General features: G+C 47.0%; 1 protein-coding gene across 1 annotated transcript in view; it reads left to right on the top strand.

The window, feature by feature from the left end:
- LOC140899194 (ficolin-2-like) overlaps positions 1–14436 on the top strand; it is a 34648-nt gene that overhangs the window by 13672 nt on the left and 6540 nt on the right. Inside the window, exons 5-9 of the mRNA XM_073314219.1 lie at positions 224–274; positions 1377–1412; positions 2742–2774; positions 10591–10626; positions 13379–13506. Coding sequence (XP_073170320.1) covers positions 224–274; positions 1377–1412; positions 2742–2774; positions 10591–10626; positions 13379–13506 — 284 coding nt within the window. The remainder of the gene's footprint in view (positions 1–223; positions 275–1376; positions 1413–2741; positions 2775–10590; positions 10627–13378; positions 13507–14436) is intronic.

The following is a 14436-nucleotide window of genomic DNA, read 5'->3' as shown; positions in this document are numbered from 1 at the left end:
TTTAAGCAAAACTTCCAAACGCTGAGGAATGCAGGATCAGACCCAAGATAATGCCCAATCAGATGGGGAAATTCTTAAACTGTGTCCCTGGTTGAAACTTACTTTTGAAATTTGGATTTGGGTTGACGGTAGAAATTGTCCACCCATGCCATTGGTTAACCCTAGAAATACATTCCCTGTGTGCAGCTGTGAAGTATCCATTGTGAGTTTTCTGTGTTTGTAGGAGAAAGGGGAGCTCCTGGGGAGGTGGGACCAGCTGGGCCACCAGGCAAAGGTAAGACATTTTAAACACTTCCATCTTCCCATATGTGCCAAATGTTCATTCACAATGACCCAGATTCTCCTTTCAAGTGATACCAGGGTAGCTCAATAGAGCTGAACTTATGTATCTGAGAGGAAAATTAGCCTAGAAAGTGTATGACCAGAGAATCTAGTTCTGAGCACCTCTCCCCTCCCACCTCCCTTGATATTACGGGGTAAATCCACAAGCGCAACCAAGTGGATCTAAGGGCACCTGAGATAACCTGTACCTCCTAGTGGCTCCCTCCGCTTGTAGCTTACAACAGGTAATTACTCACTTACCTCCCTGAGGATGTACTTATGCTGAGAAGACTCAGGCATGGAATTTTCCTCTGGGGCAGCTGCTCTAGTTCCAGAGAAGGTGTAAGGTCTCATTTAGACAGGGCAAGGTGATTTTAATGCTATGCCATGAAAACTTGACTAGCTTCTGATGAGATGGTGCTAAAAACACCTAGGGGCAGATCCCCACCTGGGGCAAATTGCTTACCTCCACTGGAGTCAATGCAGCTGTGACAATTTACACTAGCCAAGTATCTGCCCCCCCTCCCCCGCCCCGAGTTCTGTCTACACTAGCACCTACACCAGCGCTAGCAGCAGTTCACCTGAGTTCCTGCTAGAAAACGGGAACGAAACTGTGTAGTGAAGACAAGGCCAGAGTCAGTAAAACTTCTTTACACCTGCATATATCTCTGGATGCCATTTTATACCTGTCCTCTGAAATTGGCCCTCATGGGCCTATCATCATAGAGTCAGATTGCTCCCAGCTCTAGACAGGGGAGCAGTACAAGGAGGGACAGAGCCCCTTCTCTGGAGAGCTGGTACCACTGTGGCTGCTAATCTCTGAAAAGGAGCATGGCTTCATCTCCCATCCACACTGGACAAGGAGAACGGGGTACCCACATATGCTGCACCCCTTTCAAACATTCCCTAAGATCTCCAGGTGCCTCCCCGAGCTCCCACATGGGATGGGGCAGCTCTATATTACCCCCAAGGCAGGGCAGTAGCTGTAAGGAACAACTGAGCTCCTAGTATGTCAGCAACAAGTACTAGATTGTTCCTTTTCTTTTTTTAATAAGGAGAGAAAGGTGATGCCGGCCCCTCTGGACTAAAAGGTGAGAGACCTTGGATAGTTCTCCTCTCCTGCTTTGGGGTCTGGTTCTGCCAATGGCTCAGTACCAGTCAGGATCAGGAGACCGATCTTGCAGCTGTCACAGCAGCAGTCTCTCTGGTGTCCCTGCGACTGTCCTTGAATGAGGGCTGCAGGATTGGAGCCAGGTCCTTTCTGCTGCTCTTCATGGGGACAGAGACTGAGGGTGTAAGAGGTAAAGTTGATACTGGGGGCCAGATTGTGGCTCTTCGTTCCCTGCTTCCTCTGACCACCAGGAGACAGAGCCAATGCCTCTGCAAGCACCAGGGGAATGCAGGCCTGAGCAGTCCTTGCTAGTTCCACTGACAAGGCCGCAGCTTGCGCTACCATGTGCTGACTGGCATGGAGGGAAAGCGGGGTCCTTTCTGGTTGCAGCCTATAGAAGAAATAAAAGGCAAATGTTAAACTAAAAGATAACTAAACCCGGCCTCACCTTAGACTGGTGTCTAACAACATGACTGAGCGGGCAATGAGATTAAATCACCAGGGAATGCAGCCTCCACCAGGCACAAAAGAACCTGGCCCAGATTGTCAAACTTCAGACGAATTCTGGTTTCGGGCAACTTTTATTTTGCTCCCTAAATGGAGCTTCTGGTCACTACCCTCAGGTGCCTCTGTTTGGAAATGTAAGCCCTCTTCCCAGCCTCAAGGTCGTCAGACCAACTGAAGGCCCAGCATGGGACTGGAACCTCTGCGAGCTCCACTGATCTACACCAGCCCCCTACTGTGCTGAGTCCTTGACGTTGGACTTACAAGCAATTAAGTAGTATCAAAGCAATTAAGTAGCCCCAAATTCTTTTAATGCCTTAGATTTTTTTTTCATGGGGTCTGCACTTCTCCTGTTTTGGATCTGAGCAAACATGCTGCTTTGGAAAAGTTCTTTTCAGTATGTTGAATATCCTTGTGATTCTCTTTATTGGCAGAATGTAACTTAGAATGCAGTATTAAACAAATACACCACCTGTTGGATAGGCAGGGCTTCATCTCAGCACAACTGTTAAAATGTTTATGCGTAGAATGTGCGGTGCTGGAAAACCTGAGCTGAAAATGACCCAATGAAATTAAATCTCTCTTCTTCTGGTAAGAGAGGAATAGCAGAACTGTGTGTTTCCCCCTATATTTTTGATTTTGTACTTCACTCCTCCTCCTGCCCCCCCGCCCCGTTCTCCCATTACTTTTTGGAAAACATTTCCCCCCTTAAAATAGAAATAAATACATAAAAGACGGCACCACTTAGATCAGGGCGTAGTCTTTAAGTAGTATAAGTATTTAAGTCTGTGTTTTCTTTCTTTAGGAGAAAAAGGAATCCCTGGGACAACAGCATTTGGTGAGAAGCATTTAAGTTTTAATGATTAAATCGCTAGCATTAGGATGATACGGGAAACTTTCTGACTAATTTCTTTGCGTGCAATATTGAGCTCCACCCACTGATCTTCCCCTTTGTGATGTGATGTAAGAAAAGTGTAACAATCATGGTATACAGTAGCTTGCGCCCATCCAAGTGTGGCATCATCTTCAATAATTGCTCAAAACCTAAGGGTAAACTTTCAAAGTGCCTAAGGGCCAGATTGTCAAAGGTATGTAGGCCTCTAATGATGCAGATAAGTACTTAACGGGATTTTCAAAAGTGCCTAAGTTAGTTAAGTACCCAAGTCCCACTGAAATCAATGGGAGTTTAGGTGCCTAATGGGCAGTTTTGAAAATTCCAATAGGGGATTCCTCCTGAAGTGCCTAAATACCTTTGAAAATCTGACCATAAATTGCTCAGGAGCCTAAGGGCTTGTCTATACTGTAAATTGGTGTGCACCTCCTGGAGTGTAAATTCTAGTGTGCACCAGTTAGGGTTGCCAGGTGTCTGGTTTTCGACCTGAACACCCCGTCGAAAAGGGACTCTGGTTGGCAGTGCCGACTGGGCCATTAAAAGTCTGGTTGGCAGCACAGCAAGGGCCTAGGGCTAAGATAGGCTCCCTACCTACCTTGGCTCTGCACGGCTCCTAGAAGTGGCCATCTGATCTGTGCAGCCCCTAGGTTCAGGGAGGCTCCATCCATCTGCACGCTGCCCTCAGGAGGACGTGCCCAAGGGAACCAGGGTAGGCCAGGAACCCTGGCTGTGACACTGACTGGAGTAGGTGAGGTGCGGGACTCCGGGGAGGAAGAGGAAGCCAAGAGGAAGTGCTGCCAGAAGATCCTCCTAATGAGGAGATTTTACAAACCCCGCTCTAGGAAGGGGACTTACTGACTTGAGTGATGGATTTTGTTTAAGACCTGAGGGAGGATGAGACCTTGAGCCATGCATATGAACAACTCCCAGTGGTTAACAGCAAAGTTGTAGATCCCCCACCGGGATGCACAGTACCTCCACTTTGAGATCCAGGCGGAACAACTATATTGGCTGGAAAAAGACCATCAGATGCAAGAAATTTGGCCACAGCTCCTTGTACCTTGGCTGCATCGATGAGAAGTCTTGGGACTGGCCCATGCCATCCCCTCCGCAGACCACCTTGGACAGGAGAAAACGCTGGCCTGGATCTTAAACAATTTCTTCTGGCCTGGTATACATCAAGAAGTTAAGAACTTTTGCAACTCCTGATCTGAATGCCAGCTATTCAGGCCAAAAGGTGGGATGAAAGTCCCCCTTGTCCCTCTATCAGTTGTTGATGTCCCCTTCAAATAAATTGGTACAGACCTTGTTGGTCCTCTGGGGGGGAAAAATGCCACCAGATACAAATACCTGTTGGTGATAGTTGATTATGCTACTCACTATTCTGAGGCAATCCCACTGCACAATACCAATACAGAGACTATGGAAAGTCTTTGCTCGAGTAGGAGTTCCGCAGGAGATTCTCACTGGCCAAGGCACCAACTTCACAGATCTGGTCACAAACAGCCCCAAGAAAGTGCACTGGTCTAAGACCTTTGAAAAGGCTTTTCAAGAATTGAAAGAACACTTCTATACAGAACCGGTCCTACTCAGTCCAGACTTCTCCAAAGAATCCATTTTGCAGAGAGATGCTTCCGATGTGGGACTGGGCGCTGTTTTATCTTGGGAAATAGAGCACAGGGTGTTCCTCCCTTTTTATTTGAGCTGCAAACTGTTCCCACATGAATGGACCTACTCTGTCATATAGAAGGAGGGGATGGCAGTAAAATGGGCCATAGATTAGCTTCGATACTATCTCCTGGGAAACCCTTTCAAGCTTGTCACAGACCGTGCTCCGTTAAGATGGCTAAACACTATGAAGGAGACACACCTCAGCCTGTTGCACTGGTACCTCTCTCTCCAGCCCAACACGTTCCAAATTCAGCATTGAGCCAGGAAAGCCCATCAGAATGCTGACTTCTTTTCCAGGGAGGAGGGTAGCAATCGGATGGCCCCAGCTCCCCTGGCTCTGTCTTGAGGGGGAGGGTGTGATTGGGTGTACAAACCCCACCCTGGGCAGCAAGGGGTTAAGGGATTACTTTGGGCTCAGTCAGCCCCATCCCGCCACACCTGCTGCAAATGTTCCATCTGCTGGAGGAATTAAAAGGCCGGGAATTCGCTGATTTGTGTGGCAGAGCTGGAGGTGAGCAGACCTGCAGCCCACAGCTCCAGCAGCCCAGAGCAGAGCAGAGGGACTAAATTGACCCAGGGGGTGTAAGGGATGAGAGGAAGAAGCATGGGGAGGACAAGCTTAAACAGCCTTGGTTGCCAGACTACTGGTAGACCAAAGGGCCCTGGGTCAGAGCCTGGTGGAGTGGGAGGGTCCAGGCTCCCCTCCCCACGACCCCCTTGGCAGCCAGGGACTGCAGCCATGGCCACTAGGCCACACCCCCCAACCAGACCTCGAATGAGGACCATTACACTGCTACATCCACTCGTTGGGACCGTCTATTCCTAAATCAAGTAACTTCCCCTTATACAGCCAACCCTGCAGGGCTCTCCTGGTGAAGGAGAAATAAGTTTCTGATCTCAAATAAGCCACAGACAGTGGTGCCCAGATACTCTCTTACTTTTTGAAGAAACCAGATCTTTGTTCCTGTTGAGTGGTGTAGAGTTGGTGAGAGAGCTCCTTCCCCTTTCTCCCATTTCTCTTCACTAAGGTTGTCAATTCTCCCAGACCGGATGGACCAGATCCCATTTTGCAGCAAGGGCATCCCCATTTGTGTCAATGGTGTCCGGTTCAGTAGAGTTGGCAACCTTACTCTGCACAAATCTGACTGGCTAAGGGGAAGTGGCAATCAAACATGCAGAATTAATTCAGACCCTTGGGAGGGTTTGAGTGAACGAGCAGACGGGGGTGGGATGAGAGACAAGCCTGGGAAACTGAAAAAGCGAACAAAGAAGAGGCAGGAGCCCTGGGCTGGACAGAGAGGAAGCTGCTTGGAGGAGAACTGGCTGCTGGCAAAAGGAGATTCTTGTAAATGCCCAGCCTGGAGTTGAGACCAGCAGCCAACCCACGATGCTGAGCCAGCACCAGCCCAAAACTGCATGGACAGGTTGACGGATCCACTGGAGGGAAGGGATTGTATTGGCACATGGTAGAGAGACTGTGTGTCTACCCAGGCATGGGGAAGAGCTGTTTTGCTATATGCTGTGCCTAGGGAGAGGGAGTCTGTGTAACCCCTGTTGGGGATCCAGACCTGGGTCTGCACCTGGCTTTGCCTGGGTCAGATAAGTGTTGTGCTCTTGTTAAGTGTGGTGCTTGTTCCAGGGGTTACATCTGACCCCCCTAGCAGGAAAGGTTGGTGTTTGTGCAGAAGTGTGAGGATTGCACCTGGAACCTCGGCCCCAGTCCTGGGAACCTCAATCTACAATATCCATTGCATAGTACGGTATGGGGAGCAGAGACTCAGGGTATGTCTACACTACCCGCCAGATCAGTGGGCAGGAATCGATCCAGCGGGGGGGGGGGGGGTCAATTTATCGCGTCTAGTCTAGACGCAATAAATCGACCCCCGAGCGCTCTCCCGTACTCCACCGCCACGAGAGGCGCAGGCGGAGTCGATGGGGAAGCAGCAGTCAACTTACCACAGTGAAGACGCCGCAGTAAGTGGATCTAAGTACGTCAACTTCAGCTACGTTATTCACGTCCCCTTTGGATACCTGGCTGCATAGTCAATGATCACTAGCATGCTAGTCAACATGCTGGGCAGGAGGAACAGTATTTTGTCACTTCATGGTGTATGCCTGTGGCCAATAGACTCTAGCGAATATCCAGGCCTGTGTCTTCTGTCTCCCATATCATGCACCAGCTGCAAGATGGACTGGTGATACTGGCATGGTATAAGCAGCTGGTCCCTCACCCCCCCAGTTTGCTGATTCTTCTCAATTTGGTACAAGTGCTCCTTCTTGAGTGCGAAGTGCAGGTATTGATCGCCTCCCTGAGACTGCTGCTTCCCCGTTTATGGGGACCAGTTGCTCATATATACGGTTTAACATAGGGTCGTTCCTCTGTTCTTGCACAAAACTTTCCATCCCATCAGAGAGCCTCCAGGTCCTAATGGTTTGCTTCTTTCTCCCCTGTGGGGGTCTGCAGCTGTGTTGCTTGGGACATCTCTTCCCCAAGGTCATTTGTTTCCCTAAGGCTTGCCAAGCTCCGGAGAGCTGGTGTTACTACTTGGCCTCTGTTCTTGCTTGTGGCCCAGGCCTAGGTATTAAATACTTGCTGCAAAAAAAAAAAAAAGCCACCCTAGCCTGTAATCACAAGGTAGGCCAACTTTTCTGCTAAGGCTGCAGTTATCCCTACGGTTATTACTGCAGTATGGGCTCCCACTGCCAGCTGTAGTTGCTGGGTGGGGTAGGTCTTGACATTGCCATGGATACACTGAAGATAGATTGTTGTCTTGGGAGTGGTGTCACTTCCCACCATGGAGGTCCGGACCACTGTCTGGCTGCAGCCAGAGTTCAAGAGTCCTTGAACCAGCTTCCCTTGGGCCATCACCGGGACCACCAACTTAGGGGGAGTTTTCTCCTGTGCCTGGATTTCTGCCGTCCACCTGGGCGTACTCTCACTCCATCAGTGGGCATGCCCTCATTATGTGCCCTGCCAGCCCACAGGAATAGCCTATTAATGGGCTGGGGTTGCTAGCCTCTTTCCTAGTCTTGAGGGAAGCTTGCCTGTGAGGTGCTGGTTGGACCTTCGTCTATGAGCTTCAGTTCTCTGGGGTGCCTGACGGTTCCACTGGCTGCATTGTACTCACCCTCTAGGCCTGCCCTGTGTCAAAGTGGCCATCTGAGAGGCCCCTTTGGGATTCACCTCCTTGTGGACTGTGGCTCACCCTGCCCAGGTCCCTTGTCCTGCTGATGCCTAAGGTAATTCTGCCTTTAGTGACCCTTTGGCTTCTACAAATTCCTCCATTAACCTGACTGCTTCTGATAGTTTCCCTTGGAGATGCCATTGTCTCCACTCCCTGCCTTCCATAGGCAATCTTTATAAATTGCTCTAGACACAAAGGCCTCAGCCACTTGGGTCCCTGAGCATTCCTCTGGATGGAGACGCTTCCAGGAGTGTTTTCAGTCATCGTGCTACCATTCGGGGTCGTGCCCCCTTGGGGTAGCTCCCGGCTCTAAACCATTGGCGGTAGGTTTCTTCTGAAATATCCAGATAGTCCAAGATGGTGGACTTCACTTACTTGAAGTCCTTCTTGGTGAACTTCACTGGTACAGGTGGAGGGACCCCTTCTGTTGAAGCATGCATCCCTGGACCCGCATACGGGCATAGCGCTGATGTCATCTGCGGTAACGTTTCCTTTGGGAACTCTTGCTGCGGGGTCATCCGTTCCCTCAGCAGCAGCTGTTGGGTGGCCTGAACCTGCTGCGGGGTGATCTGCTGCTGCAGCAACTGCAGCAGCAGGTTCAACAGCATCGCTGCTGCCCACTTATGGCACTGCGCCGGCCCCCCGGCTGTGCGGAACAGCTGAGCTCTGTCAGCTCTAAGGCTTGTTTGGTTGGGTGTTTTTTTTGTATCTGGGATAGTTTGCCCACATTCTCGACAGTTTTGGGGGGGAGGGTTCCCTGTCAGTCATTTGCCCTCTTCTCTCCCCCAGTTGGCAGCGCATGGGGAAGCTCTCTGAGGCTGTTGGACACGGGCAGAGGAACAGTTCGCCCTCTTCCCTTCCCTTCCCTTCATTGAACGGTGGGCGTCATAGGCCGGGCGGAGGCTGTGCCTCCCCAAACGGACTAGTATGGCCCTGTCCACACTCCGCTTCCAGTCTCTCTCCTGCCTACTTCCAGTTCCCTTCCAGCTGTTCCATGGTGGAGAGGCTGGGGCAGGCAGGCTGGGGCTGGTGCTTGCAAGGCCCAGACCTGGGAGTGCACGGGAGGGGGCAGGGTGCTGCTCTGGGCTCCGGCTGTGGGGGCAGAAGAGGAGGGGGAGGGGTGGGTCATGAGGGGGCTAGCCTCTCCTAACAGCTTGTTCACCTGCCGCCCATGATTTGCCTTGTAAAAGATGTGGATCCATCTGGAAAGAGGGCCAGTCTCTCTGACAGCCCCAGGATATCCAGTTCTAAGGGCTTAGTCTTTCAGAGTCTATTGCCCCTTTGCATGGTTTACCTTCTACCCCTCTTCCTGGGGTGTGTTGCTTTGCTGTCAATCAGGGCAGCTTTGGGAGTGGTGCGCCTTGTGGCGGTCTCTTCCTCAGCTGGACTACTTCTATTACCAGCAGCCTCTAGGTGGAGCAGCGTTCTTCCTGTTCACTACCCCTTCCTTTGGGAAATTCCCCCTTTTAAGCTCCTCCTCCTCCAGGTTGAACAAGCCTTGCAGGTGCATCTTGTTAGCGTGGAACAGGCCCAGAAGAGCTGTTAGTCTCTTTCATACCAGTGTGAGGTTGTGTCCCTTCGAAGCATGTTAAGCAAAGTAAGCAGTCATGGAGTAGGAGAAGTCATCTCATGAATCAGTAACTGGTTAACAGATAGGAAACAAAGGTTAGGAATAAATGGTCAATTTTCAGATGGAAAGAGGTAAATGGTGGCGTCCCCCAAGGATCTGGACAGGGACTTGTACTGTTCAACAAATACATTATCTGGAAAAGGGGGTGAACAGTGAGATTGCAAAGGTTGAAGACTGTACAAAATTACTCAAAATAAGTCCAAAGATGACAACGAAGAGGGATCTGGCTAACTGGGGTGATTGGGCAACAAAATGGCAGATGAAATTCAATGTTGATAAGAGCAAAGTAACGCACATTGGAAAAAATAATCCCAACTGTATATACGTACAAAATGATGGGGTCTAAATTAGCTGCTACCACTCAAGAAAGAGATCTTGGAATTGTGGATAGTTCTCTGAAAACATCCACTCAATGTGCGGCGGCAGTGAAAAAAGTTAACTATATTAGGAACCATTTGGAAAAGGATAAATAATAAGAGAAAATATCATAAGGCATATATAAATCCACAGTACACCTCCACCTTGAATACTGAGTGCAATTTTGGTTGCCCCATCTCAAAAAAGATACAGTAGAACTGGAAAAGTTAAGGGAAGGGCAACAAAGGCAATTAGGACAATGGACCAGAGATTTAAAAAAACAGGGACTGTTCATGTTAGAAAAGAGATGACTAAGGGGGGATATGAGAGAGCTCTATAAAATCATGAATTCTGGGAAGAAAGTGAGTAAGGAAGTGTTGTTTACCCCTTCACGTAACACAAGACCTACGAGTCTCCGAATGATATTAATTGACTCCAAGTTTAAAACAAAAGGAAGTACTTTCTTCACGCAATGCACAGTCAACCCGTATTGTCAGATCATGGTGTGAAGGCCAAAAGTATAAGTATAACTGGGTTCAAAAAAGAATGAGAAGTTCATGGAAGATAGGTCTCTATCAATGGCTATTAGCCAAGATAGTCAGGGATGCAACCCCATGCTCTGGATAGCCCTAAATCTCTGACTGTCAGATCCTGAGACTGGATGGCAGAGGATGGATAACTCAACAGTAGCCCTGTTCTGTCCATTCTCTCTGAAACATCTGGCACTTGCTACTGCCAGAAGACAGGATACTGGGTTAGATGGGCCATTGGTCTGCCCTAGTATGGCCATTCTTGTGTTCTTATAAATGGTTTGACTCAGAAAAATAGACACAACTGTTAGAACTGAATAAGAGTTAAGAAAAAAATGCTCTTTTCTCTGGTTTTAACCCACTTCCACTGGGTTTCTTTCTCTGCACAGATGTGAGGCAGCTGGACAATATCCAGTGTAAGAAAGGTGAGTTTGCGATAATAATTGGCCAGTTATCCCGTTCAGGTATCAAAGTCCAGTGTATATCTGCTCCATGAAGAGAGGAAAGTGTGTGAATTTCACTTTTTGAGAAACAGAGATCATATAACTGATGCTGTGTCAGCAGCAACAGATTTAATGGAATTCCATTCCATATAAATTCTGCTAATGACAATGGGCCAAATCCTGTTTTCCTTACTCACAGAAATAGTCCCACTAGAGTCCCCTATGAGAAAAAGGCCATCTCTAGCCTAGTAACAGATGAGGTGACCTCTGCCACAGCAGTTAAGTACTAGAAGGAAGTCCCTTTTATAAACTTCATATACAGATTTTCAGTGTGATGCTGAGGAATTCATTTTCATTAAGATTGTGATATTTTAATTCTTTTGAAATGGGAGTCCTGATGAAAATGCTGTGGGGAAAATCTATCTGTGTTCAATCATCTGATTGATAGATTTTAAGTCCAGAAGGGACCATCATGATAGTTTTATCTGATCTCCTGAACATTGCAGGCCACAGAGCCTTGCCCACCTACTCCTGTAATATACTTCTAATCTTTGGGTGAGTTACTGAAGTCCTTAAATTTTGATTTAAAGACTTTAAGTTACAGAAAATCCACCATTTACTCTAGTTTAAACCTGCAAATGACCCATGCCCCATGCTGCAGAGGAAGGTGGAAAAGACCCCATGGTCTCTGCCAATCTGATCTGGGGGAAAACTCCTTTCCAACCCCAGATATGGTGGTCAGTTGAACATGAGCATTTTGGCAAGACCCAACAGCCAGGCACAAGGAAAGAATTCTCTGCAGTAACTCGGAGCCCTCCCCATCTAATGTCCCATCAACATCCACAGGGGATATTTGCTGCTAGCAGTCCTGTGTGAGCTACATGCCACTGTCGGCAGTCTCATCATACCATCCCCTCCATAAACTTATCATTCTCAGTATTGAAGCCAGTTTGTTTTTTTGCCCACACTGCTCCCTGTGGAAGGCTGTTCCCAGAACTTCACTCCTCTAATGGTTAGAAATCTTTGTCTAATTTCAAGCCTAAACTTGTTGATGACTGGTTTATATCCATTTGTTCTTGTGTCCACATTGGCGCTTAACTTAAATAACTCCTCTTCCTCTCTGGTAATTATCCCTCTGATGTATTTACAGACAGCATTCATATCTCCTCTCAGCCTTCATTTGGCTAGGCTCAACAAGCCAAATTCTTTGAGTTTCCTCTCATAAGGTAGGTTTTCCATTTCTCTGATCATCCTAGTAGACCTTCTCTGCACCTGTTTCAGTTTGAATTAATCTTTCATAAACATGGGAGACCAGAACTGCACACAGTATTCCAGATGAGGGCTCACCAGTGCCTTGTATAGTGGTACTAACCTTTCCCTTTCTCTACCAGAAATACCTCCCCTGATGCATTCTAGGACTACAATAGCCTTTTTTCACAGCTACATCACATTAGCACCTCATAGTCATCCTGTGATCAAACAACATAGCCAGGTATTTTCCTACTTTTGTTGCTTCCAACTGATATATCCCCAGTTTATAGAAAAAATTATTATTGTTAGTTCTTAAGTGCATGACTTTGCACTATTAAATTTCATCCCATTTCTATCACATCAGTTTTCAAGATCCTCCAGGTCTTCTTGTATGCTATTCTGGTCCCCCTCAAGATTGACAACACCTTCCAACTTTGTGTCATCTGCAGATTTTATTAGCATACTCCCACTTTTTGTGCCATGGTCACTAAAATATTTTAAATAAGATTGGTCCCAAGACTGATCCCTCAGGAACTTCACTAGTCACCTCCTTCCAGCCTGACAGTTCACCTTTCACCGTGACCCATTGTAGTCTCCCCTTCAATCGGTTCCTTATCCACCTTTCAATTCTCATATTAATCCCCATATTCTCCAATTTAACTAATTTCCCATTTGGAACTGTATCACATGCCTTACTTGAAATCCAGGTAAATCAGATCTACTTAATTTCCTTTGTCTAAATAATCAGTTATTTTCTCAAAGAAAGTCTGCCAGACCAACCTGATCAATCTACTTATGGTAAAACGATGTTGTATTTTAGCCCAGATAGTATTTACCTCTATGTCCTTAACAGCTATTTCATTCAAAATTTGTTCCAAGACCTTGCATACAATTGAGGTCAAACTAACAGGCCTGAAGTTTACCAGATCACTTTTCCCCCCATTTCTTAAAAATAGGTATTCTGTTAGCAATGCACCAGTAACCTGAGTTTGTGGATTCTTTAAAAATTCTTGCTACTGGACTTGCAATTTCATGTTCCAGTTTCTTTAATATTCTTGGATGGAGATTATCTGGGCCCCCAATTTGGTCCCATTAAACTGCTTGAGTTTGACTTCCACCTCAGATGTGGTAATTTCGACTTCCATACTCTCATTGCCATTAACCACCCTGCCAAAACCTAAGCGTCTCATTACCCTCATTCAAAACTGAGGCACAGTATTTGTTTAGGTGTTGGGCCATGTCTAGATTATCTTTAATCTCTACCCCATTCTCCGTGTTTAACAGTCCCACTTCTGTCCTTGTTTCCTTTTTATTTATATGGCTATAGAACCTTTTACTCAAACATTTCTTGCCTTTTGTAAATAAGTAATCATGTATTTTCAATTAAGTTATACATCTCAAAATGGTAAATCATTAGAATAAGATAATTTTGAATCCTTCCCATTTGGTGCAAACTAAAGTTTTAAATTCCTGTTCTCTGCAGGTGCAAAGGATTGCAAGGAGCTGTTAGCCAGAGGGCACATTATGAGCGGCTGGTACACCATCTACCCCGAAGGCTGTGCTGCCATGACCGTGCTGTGTGACATGGACACAGATGGTGGGGGATGGCTTGTAAGTAAGAACTGAGCGTAATGAAGTTCACTGGACGCTTATGCAAATGTGTGCCTGTCTCAAAATGAGTTCTCTTAGGCAGAGTCTTCAATATACAGCCATAGCATGAATATTAAATACAAAGCAAATTCCTATTTCACAGCTTTTTCTTCAGTGAATCTAACAGGGAGTTCCCTATTAAAACATTAGTTATGTGTGTAAGTGGGGCCTGAATGAGCTTTCCCCTGACATCTAGTGACCTGGAGAAAAGACTTTAGGAGCAGATTGTATTTGTATGGACATACCCACTCTGCCTACGTTTTCAGCAGCCAGACTGGCTTTGCAAAAGTGATCAATTTTGGCTGGTTTTGGGTTACAATTCACTTTAGTATTCAATGTGGGGTAATGTTCTCTTTGTTGTACGATCAAAGAGCAGCAGAACTGTGCTTCGCATGCCATGACTGAGGGTGTCGCAATCGACTGACTCTCCCTTGGTAAGCAGGAGGTAGAGATGCTAAATCCCATTGAAGAGGAGACGGGGTGGTGCCAAGTGTTCCTGTTCCTCATGGTGCGGGCTCTGCCTAAAGAGTCCTGGACACCATTTGATTCTCCTCTCTTAAAATATGATGGGGGCTAATTTAGCTACAAATCAGGAAAAAGATCGTGGAGTCATCGTGGATAGTTCTCTGAAGACCTCCACGCAGTGTGCAGTGGCAGTCAAAAAAGCAAACGGGATGTTAGGAATCATTAAAAAAGGGATAGAGAATAAGACCGGGAATATCTTTATTGCCCTTATATAAATCCATGGTGCGCCCACATCTTGAATACTGTGTACAGATGTGGTCTCCTCATCTCAAAAAGGACATACTGGCATTAGAAAAGGTTCAGAGAAGGGCAACTAAAATGATTGGAGGTTTGGAACAGGTTCCATATGAGGAGATATTAAAGAGG

This window comes from Lepidochelys kempii, chromosome 16 (assembly GCF_965140265.1).
Source record: "Lepidochelys kempii isolate rLepKem1 chromosome 16, rLepKem1.hap2, whole genome shotgun sequence".
NCBI classification, from domain to species: Eukaryota; Metazoa; Chordata; order Testudines; family Cheloniidae; genus Lepidochelys; species Lepidochelys kempii.
The sequence above is the reverse complement of the archived record's forward strand: the minus strand, read 5'-3'. Positions and strand labels throughout refer to the sequence as shown.